The following is a 25,927-nucleotide window of genomic DNA, read 5'->3' as shown; positions in this document are numbered from 1 at the left end:
TATCCCTCTTCTCCTCTCCCCATCCCCCATCTTTTTTATTCTGGCATCTCCCCCCTTCCTTTCCAGTCCTGAAGAAGGGACTCTGCCAGCAACATTGACTCTATGTTCATTTCCGTGAATGCTGCCTGACCTGCTGAGTTCCTCCAGCAGTTTGTGTAAGTTGCTTTGGATTTCCAGCATCTGTAGAATTCCTTGTGTTCAGAAACTGATTTTTTTTTTAGAAATCCAGTAAGGAACAAAAAGGAAGATTAGGGCAAACTAGAATAGATGGAGATTAACATTAATGAATTGACTGTTGTTTTGTGGTGTTTTATTGATTCAACTTTCACACATTGTCATGTCTCTAATCTCCATGCTATCATTACCTATAGGAACATCATAGCAGTATACCTCTCAAATGATTGGTTCATCCTCAAATGAGTTATAACTAAACCAGAACCTGCCCGCTTGCCTCTGGAAGAAAGCAAAAAATACTTCCTCTCTCTCCCCATACATGCATTTGTTTAGTAAAGCACTTGATTAATTTAACATATTGGCTATCTTCCAGTGATTTTGCAAGTGATACTGACATATGGTACCATCAATGATGGTTAATTAAACCAATGAAATTTGAATATTTTGTTTAAAAATCAAACTTCTGCATATGCTGTGAGCTGTGTGATTCAAGCAAGATGTCACACCATGGAACAAATAAAAATGCTCAAACCACTGAATTTCCAGTCCAAAGAATGGAAACAGTAGTGGGTTGGAGGAAGTGGGGTAAAGGGTTTACACACCATATTGAGCTGATTATGCAAGAGAAACCAGAACCGATAAAAATAAAGTTGCTGTTATGTCTTATTATCTCATTAACTTAAGGCAGAGAATTGAACTGTACCATAAATTTTACTCTAGAAATGTTTTTGATACAGCCCACAACAGTGGTGTTGTCAGCAAACTTGTATATGGTGTTGGAGCTGTACTTAGCCACACAGTCAGAGGTGTAAAGTCTGTAGAGCAGGGGGTTAAGCACACATCCCTGCAGTCCTCCTGTGCTGATGGAGATTGTGGAGGAGATATTTTGCCAAACCAAATTGACTGGGGTATACAACTGAGGAAATCCAGGATCCAATTGCACAATGGGATATTGAGGCCCAGGTCTTGGAGTTTACCGAGTTGTTTTGAGGGAATGATGGTGTTAAATGCTGAGCTGTAATCAATAAAAAGCATCCTGATGTATGCATCTTTGCTGGCCAGATGTTCCAGAGCTGTGTGAGGAACCAATGAGATAGGATCTGCCGCTCAAAACACTTCATCACTGTGGATGTAAGTGCCACTGGGCAATAGCCATTTAGACAGGCTACCATGCTCTTCTTGGGCACAGGTATACTTGAAGCAGCTTGGTACCACATCCTTCAGGAGCAAGAAGATGAAGATATCTATGAATACACCAGCCAGTTGGTTAGCACAGGTCTTCAGAACTTGGACAGGTACTCTGTCCATACTGGATGCTTCCTGGGATTCACTTGAAAGCAGTCCACATGTCATCTTCAGATACTGATACCAAGGGGTCATTGGGAGACATGGGTGTGTGAAATGGTTCCTCCCTGTTCTGGTGGTCTAAGTCAGCATAGAAGGCATTGAGCTCATCTGGAAGTGAAGCTCTACTGTTTCTATGTTGCAAGATTTAACTTTGTAGATGTTTATGGCATTCAAACCCTGCCACAGCTGTCGATCATCCCTCATTGGTTCCAGTCTAGTCCAGAATCTCCATTTTGCCCAAGAGATGGCTTTCTGGAAATCATACCTGCACCTCTTGGGGTATCCTTGATTTCCAGACTTGAATGTTTCTGTTCTGGATCGCAGCAGATTCTGGATTTCATTGTTCATCCAGGGTTTCATACTGGAAAAAAAAACCCTGAATGATTTTGTGGGGATGCACTCATCCACAGTTGTTTTAATAAAGTCTGTGATGACCCTGATGTAGTTATTCAGGTCCTCAGGTGAGTACCTCAGCATGGTCCAGTCCACTGACTCAAGGTAATCCTGTAACCATTCGTCCACCTCCCAACACCACCCTTAGTTGTCTTGATCTTTGGAGCCTTGCTCTTTAGGCTCTGTCTGCATGCAGGTAGCAGGAGTACAGCCAAATGATCTGAGTTACCAAAATACCTACTTGTGAAGGAATGATAGGCACTTATTATTATAGTGTAGCAGTGGTCTAGTGTGTTAGGAACTTCGGTGAAATAGGTAACACCAAGTACACTGCAGATGCTGTGGTCAAATCCAGCTCATTCATCCAGCTTGTTTGTACGTCTGGGTGCAATAGGTTCTGTGCTGGTGATAATTGTGCAGGGTTTTCTTCAAACAGGGCTGGTTAAAGTTGCTGACGATAGTTTGAAATGCATTGGGATGGGCCGTTTCCTGTTTACAGACAACATTGTGCAGTTTCACGAGTGCTTGCTTATAATTGACCGCTGGTGGTATGTAAACTGTGGTCAGGTTCATGGATTAGAACTCTCGAGGCAAATAGAATGGTCTACGTTTAATCGTTAGTTATTCTACTTCAGAGGAACAAGACGTCGACATAACCCCGATGTCTGTGCACCAGTGAGAATTGACTAAAAAGTGTACATCACCACCTTTTTCCTTATCAGAATTTGCAGTTTGATCTATTGTGACAATCGTAAAACCTTCTGGTCACCTAGCTGCACCCGGCATGTTCACTGTTAACCAAGTCTGAGTGAAACTAACAACTGAGACCAGCCTCATGTGCCTCTGATACAGCAGCCTTGCCCTGAGGTCGTCATTCTTATTTTCAACTGATTGTACAACTGATTTGCCAATAATATGCTCAGAAGAGGAGGCCTCAACTACCCTGTGCTTCAGCCTGGTTTGAACCCCACCTCGCCTGCCGCATTTTCAGCCCTGGCTGTGGCATTGTCCACATTTAACCGTCGAATGTGAGATCGGAAGATTATTGATATAGTTCCGTAGCCTGTTAAGAGGAAATTTACATGCGGCAGATTGCGGTGAAAGTAGGATATTTAAGAGGAAAGCTGGTACAATTTCCTGCAGCCCGCCGAGAGTCGCTGATATAGACCAGTGCCATCTTGTCACCAAGGATTCATTTGCCACAGATAGGTTGTAAAATGCAGGGCCCCAGCCTGAAGAAACAGCTATTCTGAAATTGAGTTAATTTTCAAAAAGTGATCATGAATATGCAAGACTATCCAAAGGCTTGCCATTTAATTGGTCAGGGCAAATTGCCCTGTGATTAGGCGGTTAAATAAGTGGGTAGCTGGGCAGTGCATCTCGATGGGCTGGAAGGGTCTGTTCTGCATTGTATCACAAAATAAATAACTAAAATGGCTAACAGAAGGAAATACATGTGTTGAAGCACGAAAGAATGAAGAGGGAGTACAACCAAATTGGCATAGATGTTGGTAAAGAAATGCTCTGTATATGGGAAAAGGTCTGTGTTCTATGGACTGGAAAGCATTTTCTACAAACGCGATTCTACAAAACAGAATGATGTTCTGTAACATCATTACAACATAATGAAGTGCTTTTTGAAATCTATGATTCAGATAAACTGGGTGGAGGAGTGTTAGATTCAGAGTACCTTGTCCCAAAAGAGGTGCATCGTGTTGAAGTAGTTGTAATTACCTGAAGTAGTAATGTATTCTAGATGTTGGTACAAGGGAAACCAGTGACATTTTAACTTGACTTAGGATCAACACATAATATCTACTAAAACAAGCTCCAAGCGTGGTTGTTAAAATTAATCTGTCATGTACTGTCAAAAATCAACTAGATTCATGCTGTCGATGGGCAACAGCACAGATTGTGAGATTGAGAGATGTTCTAAGAAGTAGCAGAAGAGGTGAACCCAAAGAATCAAGTGAGTTGGGCTTGGATTTCATCACATTAAGGTTGAAAGATGTCACATGTATAGTTGGTTACACTGCAATCAAGTGGATGGGGCTGATAAAGATGGAGGCAGGATCTTGGAAACAGCAGAAATAAACATTGCCACCACATATGTGCCAAGTAACTGTTCCTGAGATCTGCTATGGCAGAACATAGCAGTGACTCAACTCAAGCCATACACAAGATCCCATGGGTTCATGATGGAGAAGAGCCAGACTGGGGGAACAGAAGTCTGAAAGGATACTCTATCAAAGTAAATATCTGAATAACTTTATGCCAAACTGCACAGAGAATAAAATTCAAATAGAAAGTGCTGAAAAAATTCAGCAGATCAAGCAACATCTGCTGAATGAGAAAGAAACTTAATATTTCAGGATGATGGCCCATTGTAACAAGTTATTTTGGATGCTTGTTCTTTAACCTCTGTTTTTCATTATTTTTAAAACTGGATTTAGGCTCATGTTAAATTGAGTGCATAACATTTCAAAGAATGTCGGATCTGGTTAACTGCTCTTTACACACACCATAACAATGTTTAGGGAGAAGCTTCCAGAAGATTTTGCCTTACAATGGAGATGTTTATTTGACTCTTGGAGACATATAGAAAACAATACCGTCTCTTTGTAAATTCATTTGCTTAATAAATTACTTGTTGGCTGTCTTGTGTAGAGAAAGGCCCTATGTCCTGGGAATGTGTCAGCAACTTGAGAAGGCAAAATGTTGCAAAGTGAACATCTTGAAAGGGGAAAAAAAATAAGCAATGGTCTCAACAATTGACATTTATCTTTTCCATTTTAGGGTTTTCCTGGGCCTATTGGACGAGATGGGACTCCTGGAGCAGAAGGCATAAAGGTAACACAAATTAAAGCTACTGTGTGTGCCCCATTAAATTGCCAGTATGTTAGATTGGTCCTTAATTTGCAGTGAAGGTAACCTTGAGGCTTTTGGTTTGTGCTCATTGACAAATCAGGTCAGATGCTCAAAATGCAGGATACACTTTTCTGTCCCTGGCTTTCAGAAAACATCACGGCACTGGCTCATCACTGAGTGAAAAGAATGGTTCAAGATTGTTTTCATGTGATTGATATGAACTAAATTCAACAGCTGTTCATTTTGATGCAAGTTCCTTTTAACATTTTGTTAATTTTTAATAATAACCAAATAATCTCACCAACACTGAAAATTATCATTATAGGCAGTAAATCTTATTTCTGCTGGTTCGGATTGTTGTTATAGATATTAAAGATATACAAATTATTCTTCCACTTTTCACACACCTCACTCTTTCTTAACTCCAATCTTTCTTTCCAATCCTCCATTCACTTTTTGTAGATAACTTGACATTGACTTCAGTGTAAATATCATAACTCTTCAACCTCAGTGGTATAGGAGAGACGCACATTACCTTCCTGGAGAGCAAAGAAGAAATCAGCTCATACTTCCAGATATACAATTAAAGATGTCATCATGGGAAGATGCCAGTCTTTGCCCTGCTGCAGCAAATTATATTTTGTTATTGGAAGGGAAACAGAAAATGTTTCTAGAGGATTGAGGCAGCTTCTTCTTTAATGACAAAAAGGTGATATTAAAACTCTTTGCTGACCTTCCAATGGCTCTCTCTACTCTGTACATTGTGTGATCCCATCAATGTTCTTTTCATGACTGAGTCATTGTTGAGACCTTGATACACTCAAGCTACGTCCACAGCAGACCGGATAATTTTGAAAACGCCGGTTTCACGTAAAACCGAAAGGCGTCCACACTAGGCGTTTTTAAAAATATCTCTGTCCACAATAAAATTTATATTTCAGCAAATCTCCTACTGTGCATGTGCAGGACACATCTACCAAAAACAAGCGACGTGTTTGGTGTCAAATCTCGCCGTGGAAGACTTGGTGCACGTTTGTTCAGTTACAGACTAGAAAAACTTAAATGACGGACAGCTGTTGGCTCTCACGCAGGAGGACTTTAAAACTAAAAAAAAAACAAATACTGGAGCATATGGAGGCAACCGACAGGGAGTTCACGGACAGATTGACCCGGCTGACGACTCTGATCAACTCTGTTGCATTAATAAAGCCCCTTTTTAAATGTGTAAAACATGTCTGCATCAGTGTTAACTTGTATTTCCATACAATGTTACATTAGGCTGTTGCACATCTATTGTCAGAGAAGTACTTGCATAAATAGGTAAACCACCTTCATATGAGCAAGGACAGAAAACAGGGCAAAGTGAGTATACTTTATTAAGTAAGTTATGGGTCAAAGTATTTGGTGAGTACATTTCTAACTCTTCTGGCTTCAGTCTCGTTGCCATCTGTTCTGAAATTGTTAGGTTGCGTTCAGGAAAACAATGAAATGGCGCGCTGCCGTCACCATCTGTTCCGGCACGTCATGACAGCATTTTTAGATTTCTCCGGTTACCCCGTCCACACTGCTCTGGCAAATCCAGCATTTTCAAAATTACACACCCTGGAGAGCGTTTCTGAAAATCTCCGTTTTCCGGGGAGGAAAATGCTGTTTCATTGTGGACGGAGGATAAAAACGAAGAGAAAAATCTTTGGTTACAGATTTATCCGGTATAGCGTGGACGTAGCCTCAGACCCAGCCATCAACACCTGCTGCTAATTGCTAGTCATTTGATGTCATCAAACACATTATTTAACTGATTTCTACAGTACTTGGTAATTCCTCCTTGGGGACTGTCTTCCTCCAAAGTACCATGTGATACAGGATGCTGGTGACCTGAAGACTTGAGAAGATGGAGGAAAAAAAGATCAAGGATAGATAAGTGTTGTGTTGACTCTGCTTGAGTCTTTGATCTCCAGGAATTATTAGGGGAAGAATGCTAGGTACATTTCTCAAGGCATTGATTTTCTGTCTCACTGTGTCTTGTTTATTCTTACAGCCAGAGATGTTGCTAGTAAGATCATGACCGTTGAAATGATAAGGAGAGATGTGGTGCACATGTGGCAGATATGTTGAGAAGATAAGTTGATGCTGGATAGAAAGAGATAAAAATAAGACTAAGTTTAAGCTGTACATGGAATTTGAAGTGAGGAACAAATAGAGTTCAGTGGAGTCAGAAAAGGAGCGCTATGAATAGGTAATGGCTTTTGGCCAATAAGTGTATGACATGATATTTGAGACAGAGATGATAGGTTCTTGATTGGACATGGCATCAAAGGTTATGGGGAGAAGGCCTGGAAATGGGGTTGAGGAGGAGGGAAAAGAGGATTAGCCATGATTGAATGGCAGATTGGACTCGATGGGCTAAATGGCCTAATTTTGCTCCTATGTCTTATGGTCTTGTAGTCTAAGATGTGGCAGTTAATACGTTGCAATGAACGGTGACTTTGATAGAATGAGAAAAGCTGTAACGGTTTGCTAGATGTTTAAAGAAATGCTATCAAAAAATTAGAAAAAAATTGAGTGAATTTCTCTAAAAAGGTAATTAGGAGTGATAAATTTGTCTTTTATTTTCAGCTCTACCTATGAACAACACTATTGACTGACACCTCCACAGATTGAGTTGTATTGGCTTCTGTGAACCAAAAATGCAGTAAAGTGTCATTACACTCATTTGGATTTTCCTCCATGGATCAAAGGGGAACTTGCCTCTCGTGTTGTCCTTTCTCCTTGGGCGTGAGCGTCACTTGGAAAAGCCAAAATTCATTGGCTATTCCCACGGTTGCAGAAACAGTGATGGAAGAATTTACACCTCCATCCAGGTTGCTTCACTTTGCTCTTTCAGCTTCTGTAACCTGTTGCCTTCTCTTTTTCCTCACCTCCAGTAGAACATCAGAGAATACTGGCACTCATTTCCAGTGCCAAAATATATCTTACAATTGGTTGTACCAGTTTAAAAGCAATTTAAACACAGCAAATGCAACGGGGAGTGAGGTCCACTCCTGATTTGTGTTGGGAATCACATTGGAAACTGCATCTAGTGATGGGAGGGCAAATTGATGGGCCCCATTCAGACTGCGTATGAAATAGAATGGTCCACCAATACCATGAATAAATTTGAAACTTATCAATTCTGCTGGGATACAAGATATTAAATGTTTGTACAAATCCTTATGATTTTGTTTTCAATGTAGGGTGAAGCTGGAATACCAGGCCAAATGGGGGAAGCTGGAGTTCATGGTTTACCTGTAAGTATTTTCAGCTGCAATATAAAAAAAATCCCTGGGGCAAAATCTAAAAATTTTATTTACTTCACAAAAGCAATTTCCTGTATAAATCTCTGGTTTCCCTAGAACCAATGGCTGCAACTATGAACCAGTTAATTCTCTGAAACATGTTTACAATACATTTGAGAGAGATGATTAAATATATGTTGATCACTGAAATTTCAGAAAACTGCATTATTATAAGTAATTGAAGAGATGTGACCATTTCTAAGTTACAGGCAGTTAAAAATACTCAAAATGTTGTTTGAATTTTAAAAGCAACTTTTTCTTTTCAATTTCTTGCAAAACATAAGCATTAATAGTTACTTCACAAATCACAGGACTTGAAGTTTAGCAATGAATGTGGCAGTTTGATTGTTCATTGCCAGATTATTGGTTACAGGATAACAGTGATAGTTATCACCCTATAACCATTAGGCTCTTGAACCAATGTAGGTAACTTCATTCACTAATACTCTGAACTGATTCTACAATCTACAGACGCATTTTCAAGTACTTTGTAACTCATTCTCAGTATTATTTTTATTTGCACAGTTTGTCTTCTTTTGCACATTGGTTGTTTGTCAGTCTTTGTTAATGTATAGTTTTTCATAAAATTCTATGGATTTCTTTTTCTCCTCTACATGCCTGCAACAAAATGAATCTCAAGATAGTATATGATGACATATACATACAGTTATAATAAAATTACTTTGAACTTTGATGACATTAGTCTATCTAGGGGAATAGTTGGTAATATCTAGTCTGTTTTTTCTAAGGGTTTACATGGATCACCAGGACCAAAAGGACCCATTGGGAAAAAGGTAATTAGTTTACTTTTTCACAGTGAGAAATAACATACAGGTTGTTCTAATATAATCTCCCAAATACTTACAGCCTCGGAGCAAGGAATAACAAAATAACAAACACCTCAGATTTTTGGAAAAACCAAAAAAAAAAGTTCTGAATCTGGCAATGTGTCCAGAATGTTCCAGCAACATCTGGTACAGAACTGGTGCAAACAACCAATTCCGATGAGAGATAGCCAAGAGTTTTGAAACTTAATATTGGCACTGGGAGGCCCAATGTAAATGTTGTTTCATGTGAGCATATGAGGCTGAAACATAGAAATGTTAGAAAAAGCTGAAACGATGTATATTGTACCCTTACCATCCAGAAGGTGAGTATACATGTAATCCAGGCCAAGACCAGGTATAGAATTGCCTTGGTGGAAGATGACCATGGAGGGTTGCTGTTCAGGGGGGAAGTCTGCATTGAGTGAAGGCGAAAACTGCAAACGTACTTTGATAAATGTACTTTGAACCTTGCACCTTGATGAGTGGCGGGGATTGATGCCATGTCCTTTGCTGTCCCCGTGAGGAAGAAAGGCAAGGATGGCGAGGTTAATGTGAAGTGAGGCCGAGGTGAGGATGGTAAGGAGCCAAATGCTGGAGTATATGAGACGAGAATGGAGACACAATTTTGAGACTGAAACAAGAATGCGGTTCTTGACTAGATGCTAGACAAGAACCTGATAAGACTAGATGTGAATCCGAGTGAGACAGAAATCCTCAGTGCAATCCCGGACTGAACCAAAGTTGAGTTGATGATTGAGCCCCAAACCTATGCTCAGGTGCTCTTTAAATATCCTAATCTTGGCGCCAAAACATGGCCACCAAATTAGCGGAGCAGGCCAGAATCTTTAAAGGGACCGTGCCAGCTATACATACTGTGGAGAACTGGAGCATCTAAACCTTAGAGGTTGGCACGGTCGGGTGTGTACTGGAATGTCGGGTGACAGCAGTGTCTTAAATTTAGTCAAGAAGGAAAAGGAAGCATGTGTAATGTTTAGGAAGCTGAAATCAGAAAGGGAAATGTAAAGGAGAAAGGAAAGAATTAAAAATAAAACAATTAAGAGAGCCTGCAGATAGAGAAAGTGGGTAAGATACTAAATTAGTACTTTACATCAGTATTCACCAAGAAGATGGACATCGGGGATGGTGATATCAGAAAGGTGTATGATGAAATTATGTTAAGGGAATATTGATGACAAGGAGGAGCTGTTGTGCCTCTTAAAGTAAATGAGAGTAGATAATTCACCAGGGCCTGGTGGGACTTACTCAGATTGTTGAGAGATCCAAGAAGGGAGATTACTGGGGCTTTATATCCTGTTTATGTCCTTGTTAGCCACAGGTGAGGACTCTGAGGACAGGAGAATAGCCAATGTTGTTCCTTGGTTTAAGAAGTGCAGTAGAGATAAACAAGGAAGTTATAGGCCAGTGAGCTTTACTTCAGTGTGAGGGAAATTATTGGCAAAGAAATTATTTACTCACATCTAGAAAGCCATCAATTTTTTAGACATAGCCAGCATGGTTTTGTGCAAGGGAGGTCATGTCATACAAACTTGACTGAGGTTTTTGAGGAGATGATAAAGATGATTGAGAGAATGGCAGTGGATATTGTCTGCATGGAGTTTAGCAAAGGATTTGACAAGGCTCCTTATGGTACGCTGGGATCCAGAGGATTAAGTTGTATGGGATTTATGAAGACTTCGTAGATTGAATTTAAAAATGACTAGCCCATAGAAAAAAAAGGGTAATGGTGGAGGGGTGTTATCACCAGTGTTCTTCAGGGATCAGGGCTGGAACTTTTGATTTGGTTATTTTTATATATTTATTTAAAATATACCACCTATTATATGCCAAAAATATTGGTGGGTTGATCTGTAAGTTTGCAGATGATATGGAAATGGGCAAGAGTTGTGGATAATGAGGAAGGTTGTCAAAATATATAACAGGATATAGGTCATTTGGAAATGTGGCTGGTGTAGTTTAATCTGGAAAAGTGCATTGTGTTGCACTTCGGGAGATCAATCCGAAGAGGAAAGTATAGAGTAAATGGTAAAACCCTTGGATGCATTAATGTATAGAGTGATCCATTGTTCCCTGAAAGTGACAATGTAATTAAATTGGGGGGTAAAGAAGGTGCATGATACACTTCTGTCATTGGTCAGGGCATTGAGTATTAAAAAGTTGGGAAGTCATGTGGCAGATTTATAAAACTTTGGTTAGGCTCCATTTGGAGAACTGTGTGCAGATTTGGGCAGCTTATTACAGAAAAGATGAACGGGCTTTGGAGGAGGTGTGGAAAAGGTTCACTAGAAGAGGTACACTCAGAAACTTCTATAGGTGTACCATGGAGAGCATTCCAACAAGCTGCATCACTGTCTGGTATGCCGAAAGAAGGTTGTAAATCTAGTCATCTCCATCTTGGGCACTAGCCTACCAAGTACCCAGGACATCTTTAGGGAGTGGTGTCTCAGAAAGGCAGCGTCCATTATTAAGGGCCTCCAGCACCCCGGGTGTGCCCTTTTCTCACTGTTACCATCAAGTAGGAGGTACAGAAGCCTGAAGGCACACACTCAGCGATTCAGGAACAGCTTCTTCCCCTCTACCATCCGATTCCTAAATGGACATTGAATCTTTGGACACTTTCTCACTTTTTTAAAATATACAGTATTCTGTTTTTGCACTTTTTAAAAATCTATTCAATATAAGTAATTGATTTGTTTATTTTTTATTAGTATTATTATTAGTATTTTCTCTGCTAGATGATGTATTGCATTGAACTGCTGCTGCAAAGTTAACAAATTTCACATCACCTGCCAGCGATAATAAACCTACAAAGTGTGTAGTTCTGATTTTGAGATGCTTGGATTGGAGAATTTTACCTGTAAGGAGAGTTTGAACAAAGTTGGATTTTCCTCTCTGGAATGTCAGGGGCTAAGGGCCAACCTGACAGAAGTAAATAAAACTATGAGAGGCATAAGTAGGGAACATTGTTGGAGTCATTTTCCCAAGGTGGAAATGTCAATTATTAGAGGGCATAGTTTGAAGGTGAGGTGAGGAGGGGCAAGTTTAAGGGAGAATAATAAAGCAAGCTTTTTTTTAACAGAGATTGCTAGCTGCCTGGAAAGCACTCTCACAAGAGGGGGTTGAAGCAGGTACAATAGCAGTGTTTAAAAAGCTTTAGACAGTCACATGAACAGACAAGGAATAGTGCATTATAGATCACTTGCAGGCAAATGAGGCAGATATGCAGTTTAAATTGGCATCATGGCTTGCACAGATATGGGTCGAATAAATTTACATATAAATTTACGTGTGTGTGTGTGTAATTGTATTGTGCAAAAGTCTTAAGCATGTGAAAAAGTTCTTTAACGTTACGATGCTTTCAAAAATAATTAAATGAGAAGTTTCTAAATATCAACAAATATAGCTATGTAGAGCAGTAAACAGTAAAAATCTAAATCAAATCAATATTTGGTGTCACTACCCTTTGCATTTAAGACTGCATCAATTCTCTTAGATACATTATCATGCGGTCTTATAAGAAAATCAATTGGTCGATTGCTCCAAGCGTCTTGAATAACCACCAAAGTTCTTCTGCAGATGTTGGTTACCTGGCTTGCTTCTGTCTTTCCAGGGAATCCTGCCTCAGTGATGTTGCGATCAAGTTATCTGTGGAGGCCATACCATCTGAAACCGTATAACAAAAATTAGGGTGCCTAAGACTTTTGCACGATGATATATACACACAATCAAAAATTTGGAAGGGAATTTGTAGAATAGTGGATAGTGTAGAAGGTTATCGAAGGTTTAAACAAAATTTAGATCAACTGGGAAACCGGAGAAGGAGATTGCTGATTGAATTTAACTGAAGTAGTTCAAAGTAATGTATTTTGGGAAGCCAAATGGACTGGTGAGTTAATAACATGAAACAAGAACTAGAAGAAATATCGAATCAATTTTTTGCAACAGTCTTCACAGTGGAGGACACTGCAGATATCCTTAAGATAACTTATGGGCTAATTTCAAATAGTACTGAATAAAATAGAAGTTCTTGTCACCAGGGATTTTGGCCTTTATTGCAAAGGGATTGTAATTTAAACAGAGGGAAGTTTTGGTACATTTGTATGGGGTTTTGGTAAAGCCACCCCTGGAATACTGTGTATCTGCTTGGTCCCCTGAAAACCAACAATGTGATAGCATTGGAGGCAAATCAAAGGAGATTCTCCAGGCTAATTCATGGAATGAAAAGTTGCTCACTTGAAAGAGGCTTGACATTTTCTGTCTTTATTCTTCAGAGTTTCTAACAATGAAGGGTGATCTTATTCAGGCATTTAAGATCCTCAGGGAGCTTGACAGGTTAGATGTTATTTGGAAGATTGAGGAATTGAGGATTATGAGGAACTGCCAAAGAAGCAGAGTTGAGACCAGCATTGATCAGCCTTGATCACATTGAATGGCAAGGCAGGCTTGAGGGCTTTGGAGAACTACTGTTGCTACCATTGCTCTTGTTTCTTTGTTTTTTTGTGTTATCTTTGATGTTTTTAAAGTTACTATTGCCTAATTTCAGGGTGATATTGGTGAGATGGGACTGATGGGTCCTCCTGGAATCCCAGGAGAGCCTGTAAGTAATCTTTTTTTTATAAAAATGATTTCCATCCAGACACTTGTGTACCCTTTGTGACATTGATGTTCAAATATGTTTTTCTCATTTGTGTTCAGGCAACATCTTCCACAACTTAAAAAGTTTTACTTTATTGCCATTTAGCTCCTGCAAATAAGCTTTTATGAGGTGTCTTCCAATGGACGTACATACAATTCAGTAGAAAAAAATAGTAAAAGAAAGAGAATGCCCTGGATTTTGTGGGAGAAATTACAGTATTTCTCTGCACTTTTGCTAATACTTCTTTGCATAACTCTCAGCAACTGAGGGATTTTCTTATGAGCATTGAATGGTCAAATTTGTAAGCAGTTGTTGGCAACAGTTCTGCTCACACTCCAACGTTGTGGAAGTCCCCAATGCGAATGCTGAATGTTTGTGCCAAAGTTCTCCACTCATTCATGAGAGGAAAACTCCTGTAAGAGACCCAGACAAGTCATGTACTTTGCAAGTGCTCTGGAATTTGGATCAAGAGATGATCCTGAAATCTCTTTGACGTGACTTTGTGCAGCTCACTCAGATGGGCACAGGACACTTAAAAATTCATCATCTAGTATTCTTTCTTTGTCTTCCAACTCAGAGAGGTTCAGAAATTGGAAAAGGTCATGATGGCCTGTGTTCCACTTAAATAGGGTGAACTTGGATAGAAATGTGGAAACAACTGATTTGACTTTGATAAGATTCAAATCATTTCCTTGCAATTGAAAATTGATTTCATTAAACTTTGCAAGTAATTATGAGATATAAGCAATGTCAAGCTAATTCTTGAGTTGATTATTGAATAAAGTAGTCGAGTCTTCAAATAATTTTATCATAGTTTCAGAAAGCATATAAAAGTGTCTCAGACTGTTTCCTTTTGAAAACCAGCTGACTTCTGTTTGCAAAAGAAAGCATCAAACTGTTCATCATTCTTAATACAAAGCTCTTGAAATAGTCAAGAATTGAGAACATGACACTTGATTATATTTACTGCTGTGATAACAGTACTTAATGACTTGTGCAGTCGATCACTTAGGTATCTTGTGACAAGATGTTGTCTGTGAATTACACAGTGAATGGTAAGTATGTTAGGTACAGCTTTTTTCAAGAAAGTTATAACCCCCCAGTGGCATCCTGTCATCGATGGTGCCCCATCTGTCGTATGCGCAAGAATGTTGGTGAGTTGAGTGTTCTTCTTTTTGAAAAATTGCACAACAACCTGAAATACTGACTCTCCCTTCATATCTGTTTCTGGTTCCCTTGTCGATAACAACTTTTGAACCATGCTTTTATCTTTCATGAAGCAAACATAACAAAGAAGCAAAGATTCATTGCCTGGCAAAGCTGACTCATTTAACTGCAGAGTAAATTCAGTTGGTCCTAAACACGTTCCATAATGTATCTCCCAGCTTCTCAGACATTTCATTTATTTTCCTTTGAACAGCATTGTCACTGAGCAGAATCTCTTTTAATTATTTAGTCTGGTTCCTTGTGCAACACCATACTCAGAAAGTCCTTTACTGCTGGTAGAATTAGTTCTTCTTCAATTGTTTGGGGCTTTCCAAATTTAGCAATGAAGCACACAAACCATCACTGTTTTGTTTTGAAATATTTTCTGGTTCTGAAGTTATTCACAAAGTGACTAAAGATAAGCCAAGTACTTGTTTGCTTTATCAGTGTACGTATTCTCTTCAGGTGTTCAAGGAAAGCAAATGGTTTCATTGCCTCATTTGAAAAAATCTTTTCACACAACGGATACATTGGGTGCAGTTGCCTGCTTGATGCTAGTATAAATCTGTGTTTAATTTCAGAAGATATCAAAGCTCTTTCCTGATTTTACAAGTAGATGAAAGGAAAGGGTTTATCAGACAAATGCCGACAAGTGGAACTAGCTTGGATAGACATCTTGGATGGATGAGTTGGGCCAAAGGGCCAGTTTCCATGCTGCTTAACTCTGTGAGTCTACATTTATGATGTGGAACTAGCAACACAGAGTTCATTGACTTAAATTCCATGAGCTTCTGGTTTCACTTCAAGAAACTGGTAACAGTTGGGACAATTCTTCCTGCTCTCTCAGGAACCTCTGGCTTATATGTGATTCCAATTTTGAATTAAGTGATTTGATTCTTAATACACATGACACTGATACTCATTGATCACCTATAATTTTCTTATATATTTGTAAGTATGTCATGATAATTTAATGAAGGTTTTTATTCCCAAGGGTAACCCAGGAACACCAGGACAAAGAGGACCTCAAGGTCCACGTGGCCCTCCTGTAAGTACAGCAATTGCCATTCCATGGTTAATGTTTGCAGTTGTTCCATGAGTACAGACTGAGATAAAAAGTACACTATTATTATCCCAGTGCAATGGACAGAATACTTCCCAGAGATTGAATTTTTAGTGTTGATTTTCCCTTTTGAAACTGAGCTAACCGGATCAGATATGGTGTTATTTTAGCCAGGTCAGTGACAGATGAGCTATATATGATCTAAGAAATCGGAGCAGGAGGAGTCCACTTGGCCCATTGATTCTGCTCTGCTATTCAATGATCTGGCAGTGAACTCAGCATTACCTACCTGCCCTTCCCCATGACCCTTGATTCCCCTGCTGTACAAATATGTATTTAACTGTGCCTTAAATGTATTTAATGAGCTAGCCTTCATTGCTTCCCTGGGCTGAGAATTACCCAGATTCACTACCCTCTGGGAAGGCAGTTTCTCCTCATCTCCAACCTAAATTTCCCTGAATCTTGAGGTCACATCCTTTAGTTCCATGTTCTAATCAGTAATTTATTCTGGAAACTCAAGACACAGGGCAGCAGGACAAACAATGCTTGGCCTTGATACCTCCATGTGCACCCCAGCTTTTGATAATAGTTTCACCAAAAAAAAGAGGCAATTAATCAAGGTGTAGTCCTTTCAAGGTGAGACAGATCATATTATCTATGAGCCATGTTTATGGTGTGGCTATCCCATCTGACACCACTTACACTGTGTCAAGCCAAGAGCTGGAATGCTCTGTGAAGCTAACATGTGAATTTATTTATTATACTAGTTGTGTAAACTAATTATACAAAGGGGCAATAAAAATGAAATATTTTATCTGATCTAAGATTATATAATCCTGTTTTTACAGTTTTAAAGATCTTGCATGCATCAAGTTACCTTACCCTATTTTCCATTTTTTAAACCTGCTAACATTTCGTGATAATGTTGGCTATATGGTGAGATACAGAATGATTACTGACTGTGGTATGGATAAGCAGAAACCTGATGACAGTGAGATCTGAAATTAAGCATTTACAAACCTGGAGTTTATTTTCTTTGGTGAAATAAGTCCAGTAAAATATATTTCATAGCATCTACTAATGAGAATTGTATCAAAAGTAGTTGAACTAATAATGGACATAAATTATCTCCAAAAATGTGTTAATTGTTCAAATTTTCAGCTTTATTTTCTCATCTTCTGATTAGTTTTTTTTTCTACGGGGGGGGAAAGAAAGATGGACTATCCACATCTATACTCGTGTCCTTCTACGAAACTAGTACAATGCATGATAACATGCTGCAAGCTGCATAGTATGGAAACTATAATGGAGCAACAGATAGTCAGAACTGACCAACGTGTCACAGGCACCAGCCCACCTGCCATCAAGGACATGTATACAGAAAGATGCTGGAAAAGGGCCAGTAAGGTCATAAAGGATCACACCCTCTCTCCTCATGGACTTTTTGTCCCATTCCCATCATGTAGCATACACACCAGGACCACCAGAATCAAAAACAGTTACTTTCCCCAACCAGAAAGGCTGATCAACACCTCCACCCTCTAACCCACCCCTCCACGCCCCCCACCACCACTACTTTATCATTTCCTGTCAGAGTCACCTTATGTACTCCTGTGACTAGAATCACTTTATGGACATTCAATCAATCAATGTATACAGGCTATCTAATGTAGTTATATTTATTGTGTTTTTTAAAATTATTTTTTCTTTATCTTTTGTGATTTTTTTTTTCTGATTTTTTGTGCTGCATCAAATCCAGAGTAACAATTATTTTGTTCTCCTTTACACTTGTATCTTGGACATTAAGCAATCTTGTATCTTGAATCCTGCTTGGTTAAGTCAAATATTTTAAATAACAGGCTGTTAAAATGTTAAATAAATTACTGCAGGGAACATACATTTAAATAGTAACCCTCAATCTCTCCAAATTCCCTTTAGTGTTTGCAGTCAATTAAGCACTTTAGAAATGCTGTTGCTGTGATTATGTACCAAATCAAAACAGCACTTAGCAAGATTTTGCAAACAGTTTTGAGATAAGTTTGATTGAGGTATAGATATTAATGAGAACTACTTTCAGTTTCTTTGACTGTGCATTGGTATTGGTTTAGTATTGTCACATGTACCAACATACAGTGAAAAGCTTGTCATGCAAACTGCTTATGTAGATCAAAGTGCATTGAACTAGAATAAGGTAAAACAATAACTGCACAGAAGAAAGTATAAGAGCTACAGGGAAAGTGTAGTGCAGGTAAACAAAGTGCAAGATTATAATGAAGTAGATTGTGAAACATAAGCCCATTATATCTTACAGGAGGTCTGTTCAAAAGTCTGATAACATTGGAATAGAAGTTGACCTTGAGCCTGATAGTATGTGTTTTCAGGCTTTTACATCTTCTGCCTGATGGGAGAAGAGAGAATGCCCAGGGCGGGTGGGGTTTTTGATTAAGCTGACTGCTTTACTGAGGCAGCGAGAAGTGTAGACAGAATCCAGAGTTGAGTGCTCACCGCTGTCTGAAGTTTTTTGTGGTCACGTATATTCTTTATCCGGAAGTTAGGACAGAGGCAAAATATTAGTTCTGATCTTGTAGAGTGGTGGACTGTTTACTAACTGCTTGGAAATAAGAAACATTTGATTGCAGTACTGATTTGTTCTAAGCCTAAATTATGCACAAGTTATTAAAATAAGATGTACAGTATGTTTGCAATCAACTGACTAAAAGTCAAAGGTAACTATTAGTGTTAACAGTAGTTAATCACATGGGTAAAGGAGATTGCAGTAGTACAATGTTGTAAAATATTAATAATAGTCAGAAGCTCAACTGATCAATTCAACAGTCTGAAACAGTGTTAAACCCAAGTTGCTAAGAACAAACTATTGCAACAGAATGGACAAGTGTAAATTAAATCCAGTCTGAGTTACTTTAAATAATTCATCATCGTTCTATGTACAAACTGGATTTGGCAACGCTCATCTAATGAAGAGAAAAATGGTATTCTGGTAAAATTTAAAGGTGAACAAAGGGGATTATCCCTATAAGGGGATAAAATGTTAGCCAGCTTTAGGAGAGATTTAAATTATATCTAAACTTTTCTGAATGCTGTAATGGCAGAGGATTAACAACCAGGAGCAACTATCGCTGATTTGAAAGTACACATCCTTGGGCTTACAGAGATCTTGATGTGTGGCCAAGCAGAAATATGAATACCTGCTTAATCACCGAAGGAATGCTCACACCAAGTTGATCTTGAGTCACTTTAGGATACAGTCTCCAGTTACTAGTATTGATATAAACAACTTACATTTATATTTTGTATAGCACCTTCAATTACATAATAGAAATAAAGGAGCTCCTGTAATTTATTTCATAAATTAGTTGAGGTTCTGGATTAGTTTTACCCTACTGATGATGTGTTGTTATAGTAGTAATCCTGCTCAGTATGAGAGGAACTGTAGGTTTGGTATGTCTTAGCTGAGGAGGCGAGGGTGTGAAGCTACCATCTGGGGGATTCTGACTGAATGGTTTTAAATAAGAATCCTCCCGAAACATTATAAATCACTGTATCAATCAAAGAATGGATGTCTTCAATTAGCATTACTGTTAATTAAGACCATCCAGGTAAGGAATTGAATTGTATTAACTTTATTTCTTGCATCCTTCACATACATGAGCAGTAAAAACTTTTATGTTATGTCTCCGTTTAAATGTGCAATGTGCAATCATAGTAATTTATATTAATTTTTAATAAATAGTCTGATGGCCTGGTGGAAGAAGCTGTCCCGGAGCCTGCTTCCTGGATGGTAACAGCTGGAATACATTGTGGTTGGGGTGACTTGGGTCCCCAATGATCCTATGGCCCTTTTTACACCTGACTTTGTAAATGTCCTGAATCATGGGAAAGTTCACAACTATAGATGTGCTGGGCTGACGGCACCACTCGCAGCAGAGACCTGTGATTTTAAGGGAGGTACAGTTCCCATGCCAGGCAGTGATGCAGCCAGTCAGGATGCTCTCAGTTGTGCCCCTGTAGAAAGTTCTTAGGATTTGGAGGCCCATACAAACTTCCTCAACCGTCTGAGGTGAAAGAGGCGCTGTTGTGCCTTTTCACCACACAGCTGGTGTGTACAGACCACGTGAGATCCTCAGTGATGTGGATGCCAAGGAACTTAAAGCTGTTTACTCTTTTAACCCCAGATCCATTGATGTCAATAGGGGTTAGCCCGTCTCCATTCCTCCTATAATCCACAACCAGCTCCTTTGTTTTTGCAACATTGAGAGAGGGGTTGTTTTCTTGACACCACTGTGTCAGAGGTATGACTTCTTCCCTGTAGGCCACTTCATTATTGTTTGAGATAAGGCCAATCAATGCAGTATTGTAGGCAACGGTGCCTTCCTTTAAAACCTACAGAATCTATTCCGTAGCTCAGTTAAATTTACAACATCATTGTATAAAAATTTTTGAGGCCTTGTTAAGGGTTGTCCACCTATTTAAGATGAGTTGAGCACATATAATTCTTTGAAGACTTGAGTCCTGCTTTCTCCAGAAAATATTTGATAACAAAATCAGCATTCATGTTCCCAGATTTGTTCATTACTGCTTAAAATATATCTAATTTTGTACAATACTGAAGCCTTCCAACTTACACCTTGTATTTTACAGTTTAAAACATTTAATGCAATTTTTTTTAATTTCAGGGAATTTCTGGAGAGCCAGGACTCATTGGACCTCCTGGTTTACCAGGTTCTAGTGTGAGTAAAATCAGGCCTTAACTGAATTATTATTAAGTAGTATATATTAAGTGAAGATAAAGATACCCATTTATTGTATCATCATGAACCATTCATTCATACTTTTCCACTGAAAACATTCTGAAATAGACTTGAATCTATTTGACTATGGTGCAACATTGTTTGTCAAAATTTTGACCAACTTTTGTCTACATATTAAAGTATACCAAACCTTTGCCTCTTAAGTTCTTTTTGATACCCATTCGACTTATGATAATTCCTGATTTCTACTGGCTAGCCATACTTCTAAGGTTCCCCTCTACCACTACCTTCCTCCATCTGGCAGAACCGGTTTTCACCCTCTACAAGTTTTTCTTCAGCTCCTCCGCCTTTCTCCAGACCTGAAGTGTAGCCATGGGCACCTACATGAGCCCCAGCTATGTCTGCCCATTTGTTGGCTATGTAGAACAGTGCATGTTCCAAACCTTCCCCGGTAATGCTTTCCAACTCTTCCTTCACTACATTAATGATTACATTGGAGCTGCTTCATGCACCCATGCTGAGCGAGTCAATATCACCAACTTTGCCTCTAACTTTCACCACTGCTGTTAAATTCACTTGGTCTATTTCTGACAGCTTCCTCCCCTTTCTCAATCTCTCTGTCACCATCTCTGGAGACAAACTGTCACCTGACATATTTTATAATCTTACCAATTCCCACAGTTAACTGTACCTCTTCCCACCTTGTCTCCTGCAAAAATGCTTTTCCCTTTTCTCAGTTCCTTTGTCTTAGCCACCTCTGTTCCTAGGTTGCAGCTTTCCTTTCCAGTATATCAGACATATCCTCCTTCAAAGAAGAGGGTTTCCCTTCCTCCACCATTGATGCTGCCTCACGTGTATTTCCTGAACATCTGCACTCAGCCCAGTTTCCACTGCCTTACTGTGATAGAGTTCCACCTGTCCTTACCTACCATTCCATGAAGCTCAGCATTCAGCACATCATTCTCCGCAACGTCTGCCATCTGCAAAGGAATCTTACCACCAAGCACATCTTCACCTCCCTCCCTTCTGAAGGGATCGCTCCCTCTGTGATTCCCTTGTCCATCTATTCTTTCCCAGCACTTACCTCTACAAGCAGCCGAAGTGTTACACCTGCCCATTCCTCTCCTCCCTCACCTCCGTTCCTGGTCTCAAACAGTCCTTCCAAGTGAGGCTGCACTTCACTTGTGAATCTACTGGGGTCATCTCTTGTGTCCGGTGCTCCCGAAGCAGCCTCTTCTACGTTGCCAAGACCTGTCGTAACTTGGGGTACTGCTTCATTGAGTACCTCTGCTCCATCCACCAAAAACAGAACTTCCTGGTGGTCAAGCATTTTCATTCTGATTTCCATTCCTGTTCTAACATGTTTTGTGCTGAGATGAGGCCACCATCAGGTTGGAGAAGCAACACCTTGTATTCCATCTGGGTAGCCTCCAACCTGATGGCATAAATATTCATTTCTCCATGTTTTAAAAAAATCCCTCTCCCTTCCCTCTTCTTCTATTACACACTCTGGCCTCTTACCTCTCCTCTCCTGCCTATCACTTCCCTCTGGCTCTCTGCCTCCTTCCCTTTATCTTATGGTGAATTCTCCTTTCCTATCACATTCCTTCTTCTCCAGCCCTTTACCTTTCTTACCCACCAGTTTCGCCTATCACCTTCTAGCTATCTGCCTTCCTCTCCCTCCATCTTATTATTGTGGCACCTTAAACCCTTCCTGTCTGATCCTGAGGAAGAATCCCAGACCAAAATGTTGACTTGGGGGACTGCTTCATTGAGCATCAACTTCACTTCCATAGATGCTGCCTGACCTACTGATTTCCTCTCTAATTTGCTGTGTGTTGCTTTGGATTTCCAGCATCTGCAGAATTTTTCATTGCTTTGGTTATATCTCTGACCTGTAGGTTGAAAGTGCTTATTTGATTTTTTTAATTAGCTGCTGTTTTCTGGTTCATAGGGAATGAAAGGTGACTGTGGTCATCCAGGGTTTCCGGGCCCTCATGGCTTTCCTGGACGGAGAGGTGATAAGGTAAGATATTATAGTACTTGAATAGCTATAAATTATCTGTTATATGTACTTATAAAGGACTGATGTAGGAAAATTATGTAGTGAAACTTGTTAAGTTAGTGTGCTTGGGACTTTGCTGGTACCAGTGTCATTTTTTTTTAATTATTAGAAAGAGGTACAATAAATTTTCTAGTGAGTTTCAAAGTAATGTGGGAAAAAGAGCCCCCAGTGAGTTTCAAGGAAATGAGGAAAAGAGGGGCCTGCTGAGTTCAAAAGGAGTGCTGAAAATATCAAAGCAAGCTAGATGCCAAACAGTCTGTCTAATTGAGAGAGCAGATTATCAGTGATTTATCATACATCAGATTCAAGATAGGGCAAAATTGTCTGAACTATGAATGTAAACTGTCATCATTGGAAGTGGGTTCTACTGATCCAATTATCACAGAAAACTACTTCAAATCCACGTAGTGAGTTCCTCTACTAACTGATTCATTCCAGGAAATGAGGACCACGTTAGATTGATTCAACAGATTTATTGAAATGTTCTAAGTCATATTCTTTTCATCGTTTCAGGGATCTTCTGGTATTCCTGGTCTTAAAGGAAGTGAGGTAAAATAAAGTGAGGGTTGATTGAACTTTTTATTTCATTTTAGAATTCTCACTAATGAATCCATCCCTGACATGTCCATTTCCTAAGTTTGTAACATCCCTACAACCACACAATTGTCAATATTAGTTTGGGCCTCTTGCACATCTCTTTTCCTGAAACTGTTATTTGTAATCATTCTTTCAGCTGCCAAATCACAACCCTTTGGCTTTCTTGCCTTAAATTCCTCTTGACGCCCACCTCACTCTTGATTTTAACACATTTATTTGACTGTTTTCGGATATACCTCTCAATATCCCCTTTGACTCCTAAACGATGTTTTGTAATACCTCAGTGAAGCGCTTTGCGATTTATTACCATAAGGGTACTGTAAATATGGGTCGTCTTAAATAATGAAAGTATTTGCATTTATTTGGGATTGTTCATAGTTTCCAGACCATCCAAAATTCTTCCCAATCAACAAAATATCTTTGAAGTATACTGTAGTTTCAATTGCTGTCTTCAAATTGGTGTATTATTTTATTTTTGTTATAGGAAATATTTTGTACTGAAGTACTGACCGGGCAGCATAGCAATAATCTGAATGACACTCAGAGGTGACTCAGAAATGATAGTTAGGAATTCTGAGAGGGGTGTATTCAAAAAATACCATTGACATACAATTAATTGCAACAATTCTTTATTAGGACCCATTAAATTGAAGTGCTTTTTAATGTCTTTTGATTATTAATTTGAAAGGGAAAGCAAGGTCTGAAAGGTAAAGCTGGACAAAAGGGTGAGCAGGTAAGTCATGATAAATATTTAAAGTCCTATATGTTAAGATTTTGTAGTTCAAATGCTCGCTGATGAATACCTCAAGTTAAGTCTCGATCAGCTGGAGGAGAATATTTAGTAATCATTGAGTGTTTAGGAAAGAAACATTTCTCACTGATTTTAAAGATACTGAAAACTGACTTACTTTGCCCTTCATGTATTATCCATAATGGTGTCTGAAATTATTATATTGTTAGAAGGTGGCTTGGCATCAGTTGTACTGTTTTTCCAAGTAAGGAATAGCTTTTGTGCATATTTGAATGTAGACATTGACAATCTGCCAAAGTATCACATGGCAACAGAATTAGCCAGGTCTCTTTAGGAGTAGCATGGAGCTGAATTGGAAATCATGAGAATTTTTCAAAGAGATCTGTCCTTCCAGATTATTAATACATTCAGAAGGAGATGAGTGTCATCCCCACTGCTTTATTGGAAAATAAATATTGCTCATTCTTAAACAATTCTTTTATAGAAAATTATGTATTTATATTTTACAGGGGATTCCTGGTCTTCAAGGCAAGAAAGGAGAGGTACATATAAGCTTTATAAGGAAATTTCATTTTACTAGTGAGGCTTGTTTTGAGAATGGTGGTCAGGTAAATTATTTAATGATTAGGTATAAGGTAATCTTTAAATTAATCCCACCAGCTTTCTTTCTCCTTTGAAGAAAAGGGAAAAGGTAATAATGAGGTGATTTCTATGTTATGGATGTTAGAAGGAAGAGGAAACGGAAAGAATTGCAGATATCATCAAATACGAACAGAGTGAGGCATAAGAGAATGTCAATTCTGAAATCTAAAGCAACAGTCAGCTGGAAGAACTTAGTCTTTGAGCGGCATCTGTGGGAGGAAGGGAATTGTTGATGCTTCAGATTGAAACTACATCAGGATAGCAGCCTGATTGATGAAATTCTGTCCTTTGAGTGAGAAATTAAACTAAAGCCCCATATTCTCTCTCATAGCAATATTACTGAATTCATGCCAATGTTTTGGTCAATATTTATCCATCAGTCACTATCACCAAAAATGAGATTATCTGGTCATTAGATTGATGTTTTATTGGTACTTGTTGGTTATATTTTGGCAGCTGTAATTACTACATCACAACACTGTTAACAGTTCAGATAAGCCTTTTGACCTATACAGAAATACATGCTGAGGTTAGGCAAGAACCTATAACAGTCCAAGTTTTTTAAAAATGCATTACTGAGAGAAGGGAATAGTGCACAACACTGAGGGAGAATATTCTACTCGGTGGGAATCAGGAAAAGAAATATCGAACTTGAATGCATCAATAAAATATAAAGAGATGAACAAATGCACTGGAGAAAGTAAAAGATATCGGAGCAAAAGGATTTATTTTCAAATAAGGTTTTGCCTTAGAAAGTACTATATCAGAGATAGTAATAATCTGAAGTACAATTGCAAAGAACCTCAAATACCCAGCAAATCAATTTACATCTGCAAAGAACAAAAATGGATTTGATTATTGAGTATAGACCTCTATCATAAATAGAATCTTGAAGATACACGATCTTTTAGCAGAATTGAGCAAAGCAACAAGGGAGAAATGGGTTGCATATCCTAATATTCCCTTTATCTACAAATGTAAAGCAATTAAACCACTGCATGACTGTATGGGGATTACTTTAGTGAATATTCCATTTAATCCTGCCTGGAACTATTTGATTTATTATGTCTTCTGGAAGAACCAGCTCATGCATGAGAAATGTATTCAATTCTCAACCTAGACAGGAATATCAATTCAGTGCAAATGAAGACGTGTAAATTGAAAGCAGAATATTAATGCTAAATCAGCAAAAGTAAGTCATGGTTACACAGAGATTGAGAGTTGGCTGAAGAAATT

General features: G+C 38.8%; 1 protein-coding gene across 1 annotated transcript in view; it reads left to right on the top strand.

The window, feature by feature from the left end:
* The first annotated feature begins 1,344 nt into the window (after positions 1–1,344).
* LOC140737233 (uncharacterized) overlaps positions 1,345–25,927 on the top strand; it is a 36,394-nt gene continuing 11,811 nt past the window's right edge. The window contains exons 1-9 of the mRNA XM_073063922.1: positions 1,345–1,440; positions 4,711–4,764; positions 8,016–8,069; positions 13,506–13,559; positions 20,562–20,615; positions 22,591–22,662; positions 23,215–23,250; positions 23,987–24,031; positions 24,559–24,591. Coding sequence (XP_072920023.1) covers positions 1,345–1,440; positions 4,711–4,764; positions 8,016–8,069; positions 13,506–13,559; positions 20,562–20,615; positions 22,591–22,662; positions 23,215–23,250; positions 23,987–24,031; positions 24,559–24,591 — 498 coding nt within the window. The remainder of the gene's footprint in view (positions 1,441–4,710; positions 4,765–8,015; positions 8,070–13,505; positions 13,560–20,561; positions 20,616–22,590; positions 22,663–23,214; positions 23,251–23,986; positions 24,032–24,558; positions 24,592–25,927) is intronic.

This window comes from Hemitrygon akajei, chromosome 1 (genome assembly GCF_048418815.1).
Source record: "Hemitrygon akajei chromosome 1, sHemAka1.3, whole genome shotgun sequence".
Lineage (NCBI taxonomy): Eukaryota > Metazoa > Chordata > Chondrichthyes > Myliobatiformes > Dasyatidae > Hemitrygon > Hemitrygon akajei.
This window is presented reverse-complemented; position numbering and strand designations above follow the sequence as displayed.